The following is a 22,725-nucleotide window of genomic DNA, read 5'->3' as shown; positions in this document are numbered from 1 at the left end:
CTATTTCTCTGTAATTAGAGTTATGGGTTAATATTTCTGTGTAATAAGGGTAACTAGTTTGTGTAATTAGGGTAACGAGTAACTATTTCTCTGTTATTAGAGTAATGGGTTAATATTTCTGTGTAATAAGGGTAACTAGTTTGTGTAATTAGGGTAACGAGTAACTATTTCTCTGTAATTAGAGTAATGGGTTAATATTTCTGTGTAATAAGGGTAACTAGTTTGTGTAATTAGGGTAACGAGTAACTATTTCTCTGTTATTAGAGTAATGGGTTAATATTTCTGTGTAATAAGGGTAACTAGTTTGTGTAATTAGGGTAACGAGTAACTATTTCTCTGTTATTAGAGTAATGGGTTAATATTTCTGTGTAATAAGGGTAACTAGTTTGTGTAATTAGGGTAACGAGTAACTATTTCTCTGTTATTAGAGTAATGGGTTAATATTTCTGTGTAATAAGGGTAACTAGTTTGTGTAATTAGGGTAACGAGTAACTATTTCTCTGTTATTAGAGTAATGGGTTAATATTTCTGTGTAATAAGGGTAACTAGTTTGTGTAATTAGGGTAACGAGTAACTATTTCTCTGTTATTAGAGTAATGGGTTAATATTTCTGTGTCATTAGGTTAACGACTTATTATTTCCGTGTAATTAGAGCAACATGTTATTTTTTCTGAGTAATTACGATAACTTGTTATTATTTCTGTGTAATTAGGGTAACAATTTATTATGTCTGTGTAATTAGGTTCACGAGTTATTATTTCTTTGTTATTAGAGCAACATGTTATTATTTCTGTATAATTAGGGAAACTAATTATAATGTCTGTGTAATTGAGGTAGAGAATTATCATTTATGTGTACTTAGGTTCACAATTTATTATTTCTGTGTAATCAGAACAACGTTTATTTCTCTGTAATTAGGTTAACGACTTATTATTTCTGTGATATTAGGGTTACCTTGTGATATAGGACATGCCGGGACGGAGCAGTTGGCCACTTTAATTTCAAACGATCTTCCGAAACACGGTAATCCATTTGCAGCTGGTCGAGGGTTATCACAGCGTCGGTCCCTCCTCTCCGTGCCACTCACCAACCCGCCACACGACGCAGAGCAGCTATCTCTGGTCCAGTTGCCCCAGACGCTCCAACCGCCATTTACTGTACCTAGAACACATGGCAGTCATGAGTACCTAGAACACATGGCAGTCATGAGTACCTAGAACACATGGCAGTCAACCGTACCAAGAACACATGGCAGTCATCAGTACCTAGAACACATGGCAGTCATCAGTACCTAGAACACATGGCAGTCATCAGTACCTAGAACACATGGCAGTCATGAGTACCTAGAACACATGGCAGTCAACCGTACCAAGAACACATGGCAGTCATCAGTACCTAGAACACATGGCAGTCATCAGTACCTAGAACACATGGCAGTCATCAGTACCTAGAACACATGGCAGTCATGAGTACCTAGAACACATGGCAGTCATCAGTACCTAGAACACATGGCAGTCAACAGTACCTAGAACACATGGCAGTCATCAGTACCTAGAACACATGGCAGTCAACAGTACCTAGAACACATGGCAGTCAACAGTACCTAGAACACATGGTAGTCATCAGTACCTAGAACACATGGCAGTCATCAGTATCTAGAACACATGGCAGTCATGAGTACTTAGAACACATGGCAGTCAACCGTACCAAGAACACATGACAGTCATCAGTACCTAGAACACATGGCAGTCATGAGTACCTAGAACACATGGCAGTCAACAGTACCTGGAACACATGGCAGTCATCAGTACCTAGAACACATGGCAGTCATCAGTACCTAGAACACATGGCAGTCAACAGTACCTAGAACACATGGCAGTCATCAGTACCTAGAACACATGGCAGTCAACAGTACCTAGAACACATGGCAGTCAACAGTACCTAGAACACATGGTAGTCATCAGTACCTAGAACACATGGCAGTCATCAGTATCTAGAACACATGGCAGTCAACAGTACCTAGAACACATGGCAGTCATGAGTACCTAGAACACATGGCAGTCATCAGTACCTAGAACACATGGCAGTCATCAGTACCTAGAACACATGGCAGTCATCAGTACCTAGAACACATGGCAGTCATGAGTACTTAGAACACATGGCAGTCAACCGTACCAAGAACACATGACAGTCATCAGTACCTAGAACAGATGGCAGTCATGAGTACCTAGAACACATGGCAGTCAACAGTACCTGGAACACATGGCAGTCATGAGTACCTAGAACACATGGCAGTTATCAGTACCTAGAACACATGGCAGTCATCAATACCTAGAACACATGGCAGTCATGAGTACCTAGAACACATGGCAGTCATCAGTACCTAGAACACATGGCAGTCATGAGTACCTAGAACACATGGCAGTCATGAGTACCTAGAACACATGAGAGTCAACCGTACCAAGAACACATGGCAGTCATCAGTACCTAGAACACATGGCAGTCATCAGTACCTAGAACACATGGCAGTCAACAGTACCTAGAACACATGGCAGTCATGAGTACCTAGAACACATGGCAGTCAACAGTACCTAGAACACATGGCAGTCAACAGTACCTAGAACACATGGCAGTCAACAGTACCTAGAACACATGGCAGTCATCAGTACCTAGAACACATGGCAGTCATCAGTACCTAGAACACATGGTAGTCAACAGTACCTAGAACACATGGCAGTCAACAGTACCTAGAACACATGGCAGTCAACAGTACCTAGAACACATGGCAGTCATCAGTACCTAGAACACATGGCAGTCATCAGTACCTAGAACACATGGCAGTCATGAGTACCTAGAACACATGGCAGTCATGAGTACCTAGAACACATGGCAGTCAACAGTACCTAGAACACATGGCAGTCATGAGTACCTAGAACACAAGAGTAGATGTCGTTGTGAGATGTTTGAGTAGAGGATGTTGTTGTTAGAGGTTGATGACTATTCCATATTAACAGGTACCCATTCCATTGCATAAATGCTCACCATTGCATGACGGCGGTATCGGACAGGTATACTGTCTTTGTTCAAAGCCGATTCCGCTGCAACCGGTTGTTCTGCATGTTCTTCTGCGACTCTGTGACATATTTGTGTTTGTGCAGCTTCCTGTGCATTGCGGTATCCATGCCAACCACGGTCCCCATTCTCCTCCAAGACCTGAAACAGAATATTTCCCCGTGTCCTGTAGTTGTGGCACATACTTTGCATGTTGTTTGTTTGCACTATATATTGATAAAGCAATATAACGGTGGCCTGTAGAAAATCGAGTCTGGACCAGATAAACCAGTTATTCATATACTCACACACAAAATAAACGCAAGTCGAGTATGCAGTATACATGTTATTTATTTTCATAGGGCAAGATTGACAAAAATTTGACTGAAGACAGTTTAATGGATTAAAAGGCAGATGACATAATTGGGTTTTTTCAAATGTTAAGGGCTTACACAGTTTCGGGTCTATACCTAACATGTCAGTCAATACCTGGTGTGACCACCATTAGCATTGATCACTGCCACACATCTCCTGTACACTGAGTGGATCAGACGATTTGTGAAAGCCCTAGGGATCCTCCTGCTCACATCCAGAGCAGCTGTGCGTAGTTCATCGGCAGTTGTAGGGACTGGGCGCAGATTGTGCAGACGCCTTTGAACCTCATCCCACAAGTGTTCAATGGGGTTCAGATCAGGGCTGAGGGCTGGCCACAGTAGAACACGGATGTTGTGTTGTTGCAGAAAGGCCTTGGTAGCTCTGGCAACATGAGGACGAGCGTTGTCCTGTTGGAAAATGTGTTGTTGATGTTGTGCAGAAAATGGAATAACGTGGGGGGGTGATCATTTGGTCGATATACCGCTGAGCAGTGACGCCGTGTCCCCGACCTTGACCAACATTCAGAAAGCACATGGGTCCAAGTCTCACATTAAGTCCAATCCCTGCCTATATCATGACGCTAGGTCCACCCCATGGATCCCTTTCCACAACGTTTCCGTCAGCGAAACGATCACCTCGACGCCGCCAAATTCTGTCTCTTCCGTCTGCATGGGAGACACAAAAGCGACTTTCATCAGAGAAGATGACACGCCTCCACTCACGATGACGCCAATTGTGATGACCCTGTGCCCACTGAAGTCGTGCTTGTCGATGCCGTGGTTGGAGAACAGGACGACGTGCTGGTCGGCGACATCTGAGGTTGTTGGAACGGCGACGTCGGATCACAGTGTCCCGGCTAATGTGTCGATTATGTGTTCTTATGGTCTGTCGAGCACTTCCACTTGCAGTTAGGAACGGATGTCGCTGGTGGTGACGGGTAATCTCCCGATCTTGTCGAGGTGTGGTGACCCTAGGACGACCGCTCCGAGGAAGGTCATCTGTGGTCTGTGTAGCATTGTATCGATGCAGGAGCCGGTCAATTGTGGTTATGTTAACTTTGAAAAGACGGGCAACATCTTGGACAGACTCTCCAGCTTCCAAACATCCGATAGCCTGGTTTCTCTGAATTTGAGTTAGGCGTGGCATTGTTGACCAAGGAGTGGTAGGTCCAAGAATCGGCCACAGTTTTATACCCACTACAGTTCGTGACAGTTCGTTAATGGTTCGAGAAATGGGTGCATGATACCAACATATTCATTGAAATGGTGAGTTTTGGCGATTCGTTTTTTATGTTGCGCTTTTACTCGGGGCTTCCAAAATGCAACCAAAAATATTGATAACACCATCAGGCTTCACTGCATGCTAAAACTCGTATCAATTAATAGTTCCGTGTTTGTTACTTATTTGCTTAAAACCACTTCCGTTTCTTTTGCGTGTGGGTATATTATACGCAATCCCCGACACCGTCAGATTACGACCACACGCAGTGAACGACAAGCACGTGATGCTGCTGGGAACCTCTGCTAACGATACCTGTACTAACCCGGAATACACGCAAAACCGTTCCAGGGAATCACATATAATATCCAGTTGCCCTACAATCACGTGTACCTGGTGGTGGTACTACAATCACACATACCTGGTGGTGGTACTACAATCACACATACCTGGTGGTGGTACAACAATCACGCGTACCTGGTGGTGGTACAACAATCACGCGTACCTGGTGGTGGTACAACAATCACACATACCTGGTGGTGGTACTACAATCACACATACCTGGTGGTGGTACAACAATCACGCGTACCTGGTGGTGGTACAACAATCACACATACCTGGTGGTGGTACAACAATCACGCGTACCTGGTGGTGGTACAACAATCACACATACCTGGTGGTGGTACAACAATCACACGTACCTGGTAGTGGTACAACAATAACACATACCTGGTGGTACAACAATCACACATACCTGGTGGTGGAACAACAATCACACATACCTGGTGGTACAACAATCACACATACTTGGTGGTGGTACAACAATCACAGGTACCTGGTGGTACAACAATCACACATACCTGGTGGTGGAACAACAATCATACATACCTGGTGGTGGAACAACAATCACACATACCTGGTGGTGGAACAACAATCACACATACTTGATGGTGGTACAACAATCACACGTACCTGGTGGTACAACAATCATACATACTTGGTGATGGTACAACAATCACACGTACCTGGTGGAACAACAATCACACATACTTGGTGATGGTACAACAATCACACGTACCTGGTGGAACAACAATCACACATACTTGGTTGTGGTACAACAATAACACATACCTGGTGGTGGTACAACAATCACACATACCTGGTGGTGGTACAACAATCACAAACACCTTGTGGTGGTACAACAATCACACATACCTGATGGTGGTACAACAATCACACATACTTGGTGGTGGTACAACAATCACACGTACCTGGTGGTACAACAATCATACATACTTGGTGGTGGTACTACAATCACACATGCTTGGTGGTGGTACAACAATCACACATACTTGGTGGTGGTACAACAATCACACATACCTGGTGGTGGTACAACAATCACACATCCCTGGTGGTGGTACAACAATCACACATATCTGGTGGTGGTACAACAATCACACATATCTGGTGGTGGAACAACAATCACACATACCTGGTGGTAGTACAACAATCACACGTACCTGATGGTGGTACAACAATCACACGTACCTGATGGTACAACAATCACACGTACCTGGTGGTACAACAAGCACACGTACCTGGCAGTGGTACTACTATAACACGTACCTGGTGGTACAACAATTACACGTACCTGGTGCTACATCATGCACACGTACCTGGCAGTGGTATTACTATAACACGTACCTGGACACTGGTTAAGGGTGCATGTGGCAACTCTCTGGTCATTGGAGTTCCCTGTGCAGGGCTGGGTCAGACACTCTCGGGTCCTGTTCTCTACACCAGGAACCGCCCCTCCACACGTGGCTGAACAGTAGCGTCTCCAGATGGACCATTCTCCCCAACCTGCACCTACAGCTGGTGCAACAATCATATGTTCCTGGGGTTACAACAACCACATGTTTGTATGTTTGTTTGTTCTTTAACGTCGCACACAGCAATAATCCAGCTATCTAACAGCCGTCTGTAACCTATCGAGGCTAGACCAGACAATCCTGTGATTGACATCAAGAGCATCGATCCATGCAATTGGGACACGATGACATGCATCAACCAAGTCAGCAAGCCTGACAACCCGATCCGTTAGTCGCCTCTTCCAACAAGCATAGTCACCTATTAAGGCAAGCATTGGCCGCTGAAGACCTATTCTACCCCGGATCTTCACGGGTCCCTGGCGGTGGTACAACAATCACACGTACCTGGTGATGGTACAACAATCACACGTACCTGGTGGTACAACAATCATACATACCAGGTGGTGGTACAACAACCACACGTACCTGGTGGTACAACAATCATACATACAGGGTGGTGGTACAACAATCACTAATACCGGGTGGTGGTACAACAATCACACATACCTGGTGGTACAACAATCACTAATACCGGGTGGTGGTACAACAATCACACGTACCTGGTTGTACAACAATCATATATACCTGGTGGTGGTTCAACAATCACACGTACCTGGTGGTACAACAATCATACATACCGGGTGGTGGTACAACAATCACTAATACCGGGTGGTGGTACAACAATCACACGTACCTGGTGGTACAACAATCATACATACCGGGTGGTGGTACAACAATCACTAATACTTGGTGGTGGTACAACAATCACACGTACCTGGTGGTACAACAATCATACATACCGGATGGTGGTACAACAATCACACGTACCTGGTGCTGGTACAACAATCATACATACCGGATCGTGGTACAACAATCACGCATACTTGGTGGTGGTACTACAATCACACATACTTGGTGATGGTACAACAATCACACATACTTAGTGGTGGTACAACAATCACAAACACCTGGTGGTGGTACAACAATCACACATACCTGATGGTACAACAATCACAAACACCTGGTGGTGGTACAACAATCACACATACCTGGTGGTGGTACAACAATCACAAACACCTGGTGGTGGTACAACAATCACACGTACCTGATGGTACAACAATCACACATACCTGGTGGTGGTACAACAATCACACGTACCTGGTGGTACAACAATCACACATACCTGGTGGTGGTACAACAATCACACATACCTGGTGGTGGTACAACAATCACACGTACCTGGTAGTGGTACAACAATAACACATACCTGGTGGTACAACAATCACACATACCTGGTGGTGGAACAACAATCACATGTACCTGGTGGTACAACAATCATACATACCTGGTGGTGGAACAACAATCACACATACTTGGTGGTGGTACTACAATCACACATACTTGGTGGTGGTACAACAATCACACATACTTGGTGGTGGTACAACAATCACACATACCTGGTGGTGGTACAACAATCACACATATCTGGTGGTGGAACAACAATCACACATACCTGGTGGTTGTACAACAATCACACATCCCTGGTGGTGGTACAACAATCGCACATATCTGGTGATGGTACAACAATCACACATACCTGGTGGTGGTACAACAATCACACATCCCTGGTGGTGGCACAACAATCACACATATCTGGTGGTGGTACAACAATCACACATATCTGGTGGTGGAACAACAATCACACATACCTGGTGGTAGTACAACAATCACACGTACCTGATGGTGGTACAACAATCACACGTACCTGATGGTACAACAATCACACGTACCTGGTGGTACAACAAGCTCACGTACCTGGCAGTGGTACTACTATAACACGTACCTGGTGGTACAACAATTACACGTACCTGGTGCTACATCATGCACACGTACCTGGCAGTGGTATTACTATAACACGTATCTGGTGGTACAACAATCACACGTACCTGGTGGTACAACAATCACACGCACCTGGCAGTGGTATTACTATAACACGTACCTGTACACTGGTTAAGGGTGCATGTGGCAACTCTCTGGTCACTGGAGTTCCCCGTGCAGGGCTGGGTCAGACACTCTCGGGTCCTGTTCTCTACACCAGGAACCGCCCCTCCACACGTGGCTGAACAGTAGCGTCTCCAGAAGGACCATTCTCCCCAACCTGCACCTACAGCTGGTGCAACAATCATATGTTCCTGGGGTTACAACAACCACATCTTTGTATGTTTGTTTGTTCTTTAACGTCGCACACAGCAATAATCCAGCTATCTAACAGCCGTCTGTAACCTATCGAGGCTAGACCAGACAATCCTGTGATTGACATCAAGAGCATCGATCCATGCAATTGGGACACGATGACATGCATCAACCAAGTCAGCAAGCCTGACAACCCGATCCGTTAGTCGCCTCTTCCAACAAGCAAAGTCACCTATTAAGGCAAGCATTGGCCGCTGAAGACCTATTCTACCCCGGATCTTCACGGGTCCCTGGCGGTGGTACAACAATCACACGTACCTGGTGATGGTACAACAATCACACGTACCTGGTGGTACAACAATCATAAATACCGGGTGGTGGTACAACAACCACACGTACCTGGTGGTACAACAATCATACATACCGGGTGGTGGTACAACAATCACTAATACCGGGTGGTGGTACAACAATCACACGTACCTGGTTGTACAACAATCATATATACCGGGTGGTGGTACAACAATCACACGTACCTGGTGGTACAACAATCATACATACCGGGTGGTGGTACAACAATCACTAATACCGGGTGGTGGTACAACAATCACACGTACCTGGTGGTACAACAATCATACATACCTGGTGGTGGTACAACAATCATTAATACCGGGTGGTGGTACAACAATCACACGTACCTGGTGGTACAACAATCATACATACCGGATGGTGGTACAACAATCACACGTACCTGGTGGTACAACAATCACACATACCGGATCGTGGTACAACAATCACACGTACCTGGTGGTAAAACAATTACACGCACCTGGTGGTGGTACAACAATCAGACGTACCTGGTGGTGGTACAACAATCATACATACCTGGTGCTGGTTCAACAACCACACGAGCCGGGTGGTGGTACAACAATCACACGTACCTGGTGGTACAACAATCACACGTACCTGGTGGTAAAACAATTACACGCACCTGGTGGTGGTACAACAATCACACATACCTGGTGGTGGTACAACAATCATACATACCTGTTGGTGGTGCAACAATCATACATACCGGGTGGTGGTACAACAACCACACGAGCCGGGTGGTGGTACAACAATCATACATACCTGGTGGTACAACAATCACACATACTTGGTGGTGGTACAACAATCATACATACCTGGTGGTGGTACAGCAATCACACATACCTGGTGGTGGTACAACAACCACACGAGCCGGGTGGTGGTACAACAATCATACATACCTGGTGGTGGTACAACAATTACACGTACCTGGTGGTGGTTCAACAATCACACGTACCTGGTGGTACAACAATCACACGTACCTGGTGGTACATCAATCATATATACCGGGTGGTGGTACAACAATCACACGTACCTGGTGGTACAACAATCACACGTACCTGGCAGTGGTATTACTACAACACGTACCTGTACACTGGTTAAGGGTGCATGTGGTTACTCTCTGGTCACTGGAGTTCCCCGTGCAGGGCTGGGTCAGACACTCTCGGGTCCTGTTCTCTACACCAGGAACCGCCCCTCCACACGTGGCTGAACAGTAGCGTCTCCAGATGGACCATTCTCCCCAACCTGCACCTACAGCTGGTGCAACAATCATATGTTCCTGGGGTTACAACAACCACATGTTTGTATGTTTGTTTGTTCTTTAACGTCGCACACAGCAATATTCCAGCTATATGACGGCCGTCTGTAACCTATCGAGGCTGGAACAGACAATCCTGTGATTGACATCATGAACATTGATCCATGCAATTGGGACATGATGACATGCATCAACCAAGTAGGCAAGCCTGACCACCCGATCCGTTAGTCGCCTCTTCCAACAAGCACAGTCACCTTTTACGGCAAGCATTGGCCGCTGAAGACGTATTCTACCCCGGATCTTCACGGGTCCCTGGCGTGGTACAACAATCACACGTACCTGGTGGTGGTAAAACAGTCACACGTATCTAGTGGTGGTACAACAATCTTACATACCTGGTGGTGGTACAAAAATCACAAACACCTGGTGGTACAACAATCACACATACCTGGTGGTGGTACAACAATCACACGTATCTGGTGGTGGTACAACAATCATACATACCTGCTGGTGGTACAACAATCACACACACCTGGCGGTACAACAATCACACGTACCTGGTTGTGGTTCTACTATCACACATACTTGGTGGTAGTACAACAATCACACATACCTGGTGGTGGTACATCAATCACACGTACCTGGTGGTGGTACAACAATCATACATACCTGGTGGTGGTACAACAATCACACACACCTGGTGGTACAACAATCACACGTACCTGGTTGTGGTTCTACTATCACACGTACCTGGTGGTGCTACAACAATCACACGTACCTGGTGGTACAACAATCACACACACACCTGGTGGTACATCAATCACACATACCTGGTGGTGGTACAACAATCACACATACCTGGTGATGGTACAACAATCACACATACCTGGTGGTGGTACAACAATCACACATACCTGGTAGTTGTACAACATTCTTACATATCTGGTGATTGTACAACAATCACACGTACCTGGTGGTACAACAATCACACATACCTTGTGGTGGTACAACAATCACACGTACCTGGCGGTAGAACAATCACATGTACCTGGTGGTACAACAATCACACGTACCTGGTGGTACAACAATCACAAATACTTGGTGGTGGTACAACAATCACACATACCTGGTGGTGGTACAACAATCATACATACCTGTTGGTGGTACAACAATCATACATACCTGGTGGTGGTACAACAATCATACATACCTGGTGGTGGTACAACAAACATACATACTTGGTGGTGGTACATCAATCACACATACCTGGTGATGGTACAACAATCAAACATACCTAGTTATGGTACAACAATCATACATACCTGGTGATGGTACAACAATCACACATACCTGGTAGTGGTACATCAATCACACATACCTGGTGGTGGTACAACAATCAAACATACCTGGTGTTGGTACAACAATCAAACATACCTTGTGGTGGTACAACAATCACAAGTACCTGGCGGTAGAACAATCACACGTACCTGGTGGTACAACAATCACACGTACCTGGTGGTACAACAAGCATACATACCTGTTGGTGGTACAACAATCATACATACCTGGTGGTACAACAAGCATACATACCTGTTGGTGGTACAACAATCATACATACCTGTTGGTGGTACAACAATCATACATACCTGGTGGTGGTACAACAATAATACATACCTGGTGGTGGTACAACAATCATACATACCGGGTGGTGGTACAACAATCATACATACCTGGTGGTGGTACAACAATCACACATACCTGGTGGTGGTACAACAATCATACATACCTGGTGGTACAACAAACATACATACCTGGTGGTGGTACAACAATCATACATACCTAGTGATGGTACAACAAACATACATACCTGGTGGTGGTACAACAAACATACATACTTGGTGGTGGTACATCAATCACACATACCTGGTGATGGTACAACAATCACACGTACCTGGTGGTGGTACAACAATCAAACAATCCTGGTGTTGGTACAACAATCACACATACTTTGTGATGGTACAAGAATCACACGTACCTGGTGGTGGTACAACATTCATACATATCTGGTGATGGTACAACAATCACACGTACCTGGTGGTACAACAATCACACATACCGTGCGGTGGTACAACAATCACACGTACCTGGTGGTACAACAATCACACATACCTGGTGGTACAACAATCACACGTACCTGGTGGTGGTACAACAATCATACATACCTGGTGGTGGTACAACAATCACACATACCTTGTGGTGGTACCACAATCACACATACCTAGTGGTGATACAACAATCACACATACCTGGTGGTACAACAATCACACGTACCTGGTGGTGGTACAACAATCATACATAGCTTGTGGTGGTACAACAATCACACGTACCTGACGGTGGTACAACAATCACACGTACCTGGTGGTACTACATTCACAGGTAAATGGTGGTGGTACAACACTCATACATACCTGGTGGTACAACAATCATACAAACCTGGTGGTACATCAAGCACACGTACCTAGCAGTGGTATTACTATAACACGTACCTGGTGGTACAACAATCACACGTACTTGGTGCTACGTCAATCACACGAAACTGGCAGTGGTATTCCTATAACACGTACCTGGTGGTACAACAATAACAGGTACCTGGTGGTACGTCAATCACACGTACCTGGCAGTGGTATTACTATAACATGTATCTGGTGGTACAACAATCACACGTACCTGGTGGTACATCAAGCACACGTACCTGGCAGTGGTATTACTATAACACGTACCTGTACACTGGTTAAGGGTGCATGTGGTAACTCTCTGGTCACTGGAGTTCCCCGTGCAGGGCTGGGTCAGACACTCCCGGGTCCTGTTCTCTACACCAGGAACCGCCCCTCCACACGTGGCTGAACAGTAGCGTCTCCAGAAGGACCATTCTCCCCAACCTAAACAAACACTGTGTCTGTAGGGCCCAATATTTTTTTATAATAATGTAGCATTATCTGGACCTGGTGGTACAACAATCACACGTACCTGGTTGTACATCAATCACACATACCTGGCGGTACAACAATCACACGTACCTGGTGGTACAACAAGCACACGTACCTGGTGGTACATCAATCACACGTACCTGGTTGTACATCAATCACACGTACCTGGTGGTACAACAATCACACGTACCTGGTGGTACAACAATCACACGTACCTGGTGGTACAACAATCACACGTACCTGGCGGTACAACAATCACACGTACCTGGTGGTACAAAAAGCATACATACCTGGCAGTGATACTACTATAACACGTGCCTGGTGGTACAACAATCACACGTACCTGGTGGTACAACAATCACACGTACCTGGTGGTACAACAAGCATACATACCTGGCAGTGGTACTACTATAACACGTACCTGGTGGTACAACAAGCACACGTACCTGGTGGTACAACAATCACACATACCTGGTGGTACATCAATCACACATACCTGGCACTGGTATTACTATAACACGTACCTGGCAGTGGTATTACTATAACATGTACCTGGACACTGGTTAAGGGTGCAAGTGGCAACTCTCTGGTCATTGGAGTTCCCTGTGCAGGGCTGGGTCAGACACTCTCGGGTCCTGTTCTCTACACCAGGAACCGCCCCTCCACACGTGGCTGAACAGTAGCGTCTCCAGAAGGACCATTCTCCCCAACCTGCACCTACAGATGGTGCAACAATCATATGTTCCTGGGGTTACAACAACCACATGTTTGTATGTTTGTTTGTTCTTTAACGTCGCACACAGCAATAATCCAGCTATATGACGTCCGCCTCTAACCTATTGTTGTGGTATAACAATCACACAAACCTGGTGGTGGAACAACAATCACACGTACCTGGTGGTGGTACAAAAATCACACATACCTGGTGGTGGTACAACAATCACACGTACCTGGTGGTAGTGCAACAATCACACATACCTGGTGGTGGTACAAAAATCACACGTACCTGGTGGTTCAACAATCACACATACCTGGTGGTGGAACAACAATCACACATACTTGGTGGTGGTATAACAATCACACGTACCTGGTGGTGGTACAACAATTACACATACCTGGTGGTGGTACAACAATTACACACACCTGGCGGTGGTACAACAATCACACGTACTTGGGGGTGGTACAACAATCACACATACCTGATGGTGGTACAACAATCACACATGCCTGATGGTGGAACAACAATCACACATACCTGATGGTACAACACTCACACGTACCTGGTGGTTCAACAATTACACATACCTGGTGGTGGTACAATAATCACACATACCTGATGGTGGTACAACAATCACGCATGCCTGATGGTGGAACAACAATCACACATACCTGATGGTACAACACTCACACGTACCTGGTGGTACAACATTTACACATACCTGGTGGTGGAACAACAATCACACATACCTAGTGGTGGAACAACAATCACACATACCTGGTGGTGGAACAACAATCATACATACCTGTTGGTGGTGGAACAACAATCACACATACCTGGTGGTGGTACAATCACCCGTACCTGGTGGTACAACAATCACTCATACCTGGTGGTGGTACTTAAATCACACGTACCTGCTGGTACAACAATCACACGTACCTGGTGGTACATCAATCACACGTACCTGGCAGTGGTATTACTATAACACGTACCTTGTGGTACAACAATCACACCTACCTGGTGGTACAACAAGCACACGTACCTGGCAGTGGTACTACTATAACACGTACCTGATGGTACAAAAATCACACGTACCTGGTGGTACATCAATCACACGTACCTGGCAGTGGTATAACTATAACACGTACCTGTACACTGGTTAAGGGTGCATGTGGTAACTCTCTGGTCACTGGAGTTCCCCGTGCAGGGCTGGGTCAGACACTCTCGGGTCCTGTTCTCTACACCAGGAACCGCCCCTCCACACGTGGCTGAACAGTAACGTCTCCAGAAGGACCATTCTCCCCAACCTGAACAAAAACTTCGTCTGTATGGGCCAAAGTTTTATATTATACTGCAACATTATCTGGACCTGGCACTGTTGCCTTTGCTGTGTCATTTGATACAAATGTAGCTGAGGCATTGTCTGTTACCTGTACCGTCTGGCAAATATGTATACTTCCTGAACAATGAAACAAGGATACGTTTTATGAAACATGGATCTCTGTTTACTGTCTGAACAATGGAACATAGGTATCTGTTCACTACCTGAACAATGGAACATAGGTATCTGTTCACTACCTGAACAATGGAACATAGGTATCTGTTCACTACCTGAACAATGACACATAGGTATCCGTTCACTACTTGAACAATGGAACATAGGTATCTGTTCACTACCTGAACAATGAAACATAGGTATCTGTTCACTACTTGAACAATGGAACATAGGTATCTTTTCACTACCCGAACAATGAAACATGGATGTCTGTTCACTACTTGAACAATGGAACATATGTATCTGTTCACTACCTGAACAATGAAAACATGGATGTTTGTTTACTACTCGAACATGGATATTTGTTCACTACCTGAACAATGAAAACATGGATGTTTGTTTACTACTCGAACAATGAAACATGGATGTTTGTTCACTACCTGAACAATGAAACATGGATGTCTGTTCACTACCGGAACAATGAAACATGGATATTTGTTCACTACCTGAACAATGAAAACATGGATGTCTGTTCACTACTTGAACAATGAAACATGGATGTCTGTTCACTACCGGAACGATGAAACATGGATGTGTGTTCACTACCTGAACAATGAAACATGGATGTTTGTTTACTACTCGAACAATGAAACATGGATATTTGTTCACTACCTGAACAATGAAAACATGGATGTCTGTTCACTACTTGAACAATGAAACATGGATGTCTGTTCACTACCGGAACGATGAAACATGGATGTGTGTTCACTACCTGAACAATGAAACATGGATGTCTGTTCACTACCCGAACAATGAAACATGGATGTCTTTTCACTACCCAAACAATAAAACATGGATGTTTGTTTACTACTCGAACAATGAAACATGGATATTTGTTCACTACCTGAACAATGAAAACATGGATGTCTGTTCACTACCCGAACAATGAAACATGGATGTCTGTTCACTACCGGAACAATGAAACATTGATGTCTGTTTACTACTCGAACATGGATATTTGTTCACTACCTGAACAATGAAAACATGGATGTTTGTTTACTACTCCAACAATGAAACATGGATATCGTTCACTACCTGAACAATGAAAACATGGATGTCTGTTCACTACCGGAACAATGAAACATGGATATTTGTTCACTACCTGAACAATGAAAACATGGATGTCTGTTCACTACTTGAACAATGAAACATGGATATTTGTTCACTACTTGAACAATGAAACATGGATGTCTGTTCACTACCGGAACGATGAAACATGGATGTGTGTTCACTACCTGAACAATGAAACATGGATGTTTGTTTACTACTCGAACAATGAAACATGGATATTTGTTCACTACTTGAACAATGAAACATGGATGTCTGTTCACTACCGGAACGATGAAACATGGATGTGTGTTCACTACCTGAACAATGAAACATGGATGTCTGTTCACTACCCGAACAATGAAACATGGATGTCTTTTCACTACCCAAACAATAAAACATGGATGTTTGTTTACTACTCGAACAATGAAACATGGATATTTGTTCACTACCTGAACAATGAAAACATGGATGTCTGTTCACTACCCGAACAATGAAACATGGATGTCTTTTCACTACTCGAACAATGAAACATGGATGTCTGTTCACTACCCAAACAATGACACATGGATGTCTGTTCACTACCCAAACAATGAAACAATGGCATGCAGGCATGAACATTAGGAGAGTGACTGAGTGCAGTGCTGTAGGGCTGAACGTTAACAACAACAATGCATAACGGTGTACATTAGCCATCTGTCTGGTTCTCAAAAAGGAATATATTTATTTTCTGCAATGAATATAAATGTTTTGTTCAATAGTAAACCGCACAATAGCTTTGTGACGTGTGCACATGTATGCAGGATATTACGAAGTCTATATTGCCCGAGGTGACAGCTGCGAAGGTTTACAATCTTTGATCAGGTCTGTACGATTTAAACTATATTCAAAAAAAGTATTTCAAGAAAAAGGAATGGGATTGGTGAACAGGTAAGACCTATTTAAACACCTCTCCCTACAAAGGACATTTAACAATAAATAAGAGGAAACTGTAGATGAGATAAAAAAAATAGATTAATTGTACCTACTGTTGCAAATATTATGATGCGAATATACAAGTCACACACAAAAACACACATACATACATCGGTACATAAACAAACTGGTGCATCCGTGCACATGGGCGTATACCCATATATGCATATACACCAGCATACCAACATATCACACATACAAACAACTAGATGATTATTGTAATCGTAAAAGAAGACATATTTAAATTTTAAATCATGTGAAAAGGTTTTCAGTGTACAGTCTTTGATCAGATCTATATTACCAAGTGATGATATGTGCGAAGGTTAACAGTCTTTGATCAGGTCTGTATTACCAAGTGGTGATATGTGCGAAGGTTAACAGTCTTTGATTAGGTCTGTATTACCCCGTGGTGATATGTGCAAAGTTTTACAGTCTTTGGTCAGGTCTATATTACCAAGTGGTGATATGTGCGAAGGTTACCAGTCTTTGATCAGGTCTGTATTACCCAGTGATGACATGTGTGAAGGTTTACAGTCTTTGATCAGGTCTATATTACCAAGTGGTGATATGTGCGAAGGTTACCAGTCCTTGATCAGGTCTATATTACCTTGTGATGACATGTGCGAAGGTTTAAAGTCCTTGATCAGGTCAGTATCACCCAGTGATGACATGTGCGAAGGTTTACAGTCCTTGATCAGGTCAATATCACCCAGTGATGACATGTGCGAAGGTTTACAGTCTTTGATCAGGTCAATATTACCCCGTGGTGATATGTGCGAAGGTTTACAGTCCTTGATCAGGTCTATATTACCCCGTGATGACATGTGCGAAGGTTTACAGTCTTTGGTCAGGTCAATATTACCCCGTGGTGACATGTGCGAAGGTTTACAGTCTTTGATTAGGTCTATATTACCCCGTGATGACATGTGTGAAGGTTTACAGTCTTTGATCAGGTCTATATTACCAAGTGGTGATATGTGCGAAGGTTTACAGTCCTTGATCAGGTCAATATCACCCAGTGATGACATGTGCGAAGGTTTACAGTCCTTGATCAGGTCTATATTACCCCGTGATGACATGTGTGAAGGTTTACAGTCTTTGATCAGGTCAATATTACCCCGTGGTGATATGTGCGAAGGTTTACAGTCCTTGGTCAGGTCTATATTACCCCGTGATGACATGTGCGAAGGTTTACAGTCTTTGATTAGGTCTATATTACCCCGTGATGACATGTGCGAAGGTTTACAGTCCTTGATCAGGTCAATATTACCCAGTGATGACCTGTGCGATGGTTTACAGTCTTTCATCATGTCAATATTACCCCGTGGTGATATGTGCGAAGGTTTACAGTCCTTGATCAGGTCTATATTACCCCGTGATGACATGTGCGAAGGTTTACAGTCCTTGATCAGGTCAATATTACCCCGTGGTGACATGTGCGAAGGTTTACAGTCTTTGATTAGGTCTATATTACCCCGTGATGACATGTGCGAAGGTTTACAGTCCTTGATCAGGTCAATATTACCCAGTGATGACCTGTGCGATGGTTTACAGTCTTTCATCATGTCAATATTACCCCGTGGTGATATGTGCGAAGGTTTACAGTCCTTGATCAGGTCTATATTACCCCGTGATGACATGTGCGAAGGTTTACAGTCCTTGATCAGGTCAATATTACCCAGTGATGACCTGTGCGATGGTTTACAGTCTTTCATCATGTCAATATTACCCCGTGGTGATATGTGCGAAGGTTTACAGTCCTTGATCAGGTCTATATTACCCTGTGGTGATATGTGCAAATGTATGCAGTATACTACGAGGCCTTTATTACCAGTAGAATTGTTACAGAGGCACGTGCTGGGGTTGAAGGTGATCCCACCAGGGCAGTTGACCCTGTAAATGGCATTGTTAGACCTCCTTATGTAACCGAATGCGTTGTCCGGGTCTGGACTGTTAGTACTGCAGGCATCTGAGGATAAAATATATATGAAAAATCCATAATTATAAAATTCTCTGCCAAAACAGAGTTTATTGTATAATTTCAACACAAGCATGTGTTTATGAATCATTATCAAATAGTAATGAAGCCAGTTCTTTGGAAAGGTGAGCATATCCTGCCACACTTGTGGCATCCGTTACGAAACGTGAAAGAATTTTAAAAATACAATGACCCTTAAATAGGGAATTGCATCGGAGAATATTTTTGTCTCTGAGGCCACACACGGAAGACATGTAAACTACATCACACGTACCTGGTGGTACATCAAGCACACGTACCTGGCAGTGGTATTACTATAACACGTACCTGTACACTGGTTAAGGGTGCATGTGGTAACTCTCTGTTCACTGGAGTTCCCTGTGCAGGGCTGGGTCAGACACTCCCGGGTCCTGTTCTCTACACCAGGAACCGCCCCTCCACACGTGGCTGAACAGTAGCGTCTCCAGAAGGACCATTCTCCCCACCCTGACAATGGAAGGTAAGAGAGTTCTATGACATATGTAACCCTTAAAGATCACCGCAGTATGGCGCACCGCCTGTAGGACCACCTACTAAGTAATTAAGGTATGCCTAGTTTGTGCAGTTTGTTTTGAATGATCAGACTTTAAACATTCAGTTTCAAGTCTGTCTTCTTGCAGATGTGAGGTGAGGTGAGGTGAAATTGGGTTTAACGTCGCGTCCAAGATTATTGCGCTTATATAGCGACGTGCATGCACGTGTATGTGTGTGTGTGCGGCTGCTTGTACTAGTCCGGACTGATGCCGATTTATAGTGCTAGCACACTGAGATATCATGCCGCAGTTTAACATGGATACCCCACTCAGACACAATATACTAACTCCGAGCCGACCAGTCCTTGTTTTAGCCCTTTAAAGCCGAGCGCCAGACAGGGTAACAACAAGTACCATCTTTTGGTATGACGCGGGGAGCGAACCCCGGACCTTCCGCTCTCAGGGCGGACGCTCTACCACTAGACCACGGAGGTGGTCTCTTGCAGATGTGTTTTGCTGAAGACTGTGAAGATTGAGATTCATCAAACTTAATGTCATCTGCTTAACCTTTTATTTAGCCCCTTTATAGATTCCTGTTGGACGCTGATATACTACTCATTACATAGACTGAAAGGTCAGCACGTGGAGCAGTGGTTCTACTCGTTCTACTCACGAACATGCACTGAATGTCTGGTGGTGACTGTAGAGTTTCACTGGTGGCTGACACGCGCTGGCCCCAAACTCTCGGAACTTACATGTTCGGTCCCCCAGTCATCTAGACGCACCTTCGCACACAACGACTACAGCACACATCAAAACACTAAGACATCCACACACCCACGCACAGAACCTTACACGCACGCACCAAAACACCCACCCACGCACGAATGCACAGAACCATACACACACACATACACGCAATCACGCACACATGCATGTATAAGCACACCCATACACCCACGTACACCTGCATGTGAAAACACACGCACACCCAATACCACACCCACACACCCACGTTCACGTGCATGCGAAAACACACGTCCACATCCCCACATGCATACACTCACGTACACACGCATGTACAAACACAGACACACACACAGACACACACACACACACACACACACACTCACACACACACAGACACACACACACAGACACACACACACACACACACAGACACACACACACACGCAGACAGACAGACACACACACACAGACACGCAGACAGACAGACACAGACAGACACACACACAAACACACACACAGAGACACACACACACACACACACAAACAAACACACACACACACACACACAGACACACACACACAGACAGACAGACAGACAGACAGACACACACACACACACACACACACACACACACACACACACACACACACACACACACACACACACACTCACTCACACTCACACACACACAGGCCCATGGAGACACTTCACGTCTGGTGGAACATGTGCAGTCACAGGGAGATTTTACGTGCGCGAGATCAGGACATTGAGACACCAGAGGCTAACAAAGTTTTAAAAAAATATCTACTGCTTTGAAACAGGTAAGCTGTCTACTCTGATGGAAGCATCAAGTCACACGGAAGGGCAAGGTGGGGGCTCTCAGCTGTTTCCCAGCGAAACGACTCAACCGGAAGTGATAACAGACAACACACATGAATTACAAGATAGACACAATTTTTATGGATAACAACTTCTTTAACACTGTGAAAAGCGACGTTTCGGTATAGATCCTTATACCGTTGTCAAGAGAGTCTTGCTTGACAACAGTATAAGGATCTATACCGAAACGTCGCTTTTCACAGTGTTAAAGAAGTTGTTATCCATAAAATTGTGTCTATCTTGTCATCCGTCAACTTCTAAGTAATGCCTATCAAACAATTTATCCAAATGAATTGGCATCCCTTATTTTACGCCGTTCTTACCAATAGTCCAGCTGTCTGTAAATAATCGATCCACGCAATTGGGATACGGCGCTCACCCAACACAGCGAACCTGACCATCCGATCTCTTGATTCACCTTACGACAAGCACGTGATGCTGAAGATCAGTTCTAACCCGGGTCTTCAAGGGAATAATCGGTATGCCGATAAAACCTGCGCATAATTTCCTCAGAGAGGTAACACTTCTTACCAGTGGCACATGCTGGCACTTGGCAGATAACGGCTTGTATGTCTAGTGGATTTCCAGCACAAGTGCTTCCGCCATTGACTGGAACAGGGTTGGTGCACGTCCGTGTCCTCGTGTCCGTCCCACTGACCGACTGACCGCACGTGGCGCTACACACCTTTAACGCCGCCGACCACTCAGTCCAGCCCCCGTTAACTGCAGCATGAAGAGACAACGGCAGATATTATGTGACGCTGGTTGGAAGAGATGGCAATAGCAGACATTGTGTAAATACATATGTTGTAAAAAGAACTGTCCAGTCCACTTCATCTACATATGACACCAACACACGACGTACCAAACACCGTCACCGTGCCCTCTGACGTCGCCCCTCCAGCTGTGAAGGTGTATTTGCCAGAGTCGGGGACGGTCGACTGGAGCCTGGTCAAGCGGTAGACGTTGCCGTCTCGGGTCATCACGTTCC

The 22,725-nt window shown here is 44.7% G+C and overlaps 1 protein-coding gene across 9 annotated transcripts in view; it reads right to left on the bottom strand.

Moving 5' to 3' along the window:
- The window catches only part of LOC124124850, a 112,595-nt gene that overhangs the window by 11,532 nt on the left and 78,338 nt on the right, over positions 1-22,725 (bottom strand). For 2 of the 9 annotated variants that reach the window (XM_048385529.1, XM_048385533.1), the window contains exons 33-44: positions 22,600-22,725; positions 22,266-22,457; positions 19,920-20,078; positions 19,446-19,583; positions 15,186-15,344; positions 13,872-14,042; positions 13,113-13,271; positions 10,161-10,331; positions 8,515-8,685; positions 6,349-6,519; positions 3,043-3,213; positions 955-1,161 (exon numbers count right to left, since the gene is read on the bottom strand). The exon at positions 22,600-22,725 is cut by the window's right edge. In XM_048385529.1, the coding sequence (XP_048241486.1) occupies positions 955-1,161; positions 3,043-3,213; positions 6,349-6,519; positions 8,515-8,685; positions 10,161-10,331; positions 13,113-13,271; positions 13,872-14,042; positions 15,186-15,344; positions 19,446-19,583; positions 19,920-20,078; positions 22,266-22,457; positions 22,600-22,725 (1,995 nt within the window). The remainder of the gene's footprint in view (positions 1-954; positions 1,162-3,042; positions 3,214-6,348; positions 6,520-8,514; positions 8,686-10,160; positions 10,332-13,112; positions 13,272-13,871; positions 14,043-15,185; positions 15,345-19,445; positions 19,584-19,919; positions 20,079-22,265; positions 22,458-22,599) is intronic. The other 7 variants (XM_048385532.1, XM_048385531.1, XM_048385530.1 and 4 more) reach the window with 7 other exon arrangements.

The sequence above is a fragment of the Haliotis rufescens genome, unplaced genomic scaffold (assembly GCF_023055435.1).
Source record: "Haliotis rufescens isolate VD_foot unplaced genomic scaffold, xgHalRufe1.0.p SCAF_6, whole genome shotgun sequence".
In the NCBI taxonomy this organism is placed as follows: domain Eukaryota; kingdom Metazoa; phylum Mollusca; class Gastropoda; order Lepetellida; family Haliotidae; genus Haliotis; species Haliotis rufescens.
Note: the sequence above shows the minus strand (reverse complement) of the source record. Positions and strands in the feature narration are given on the sequence as shown.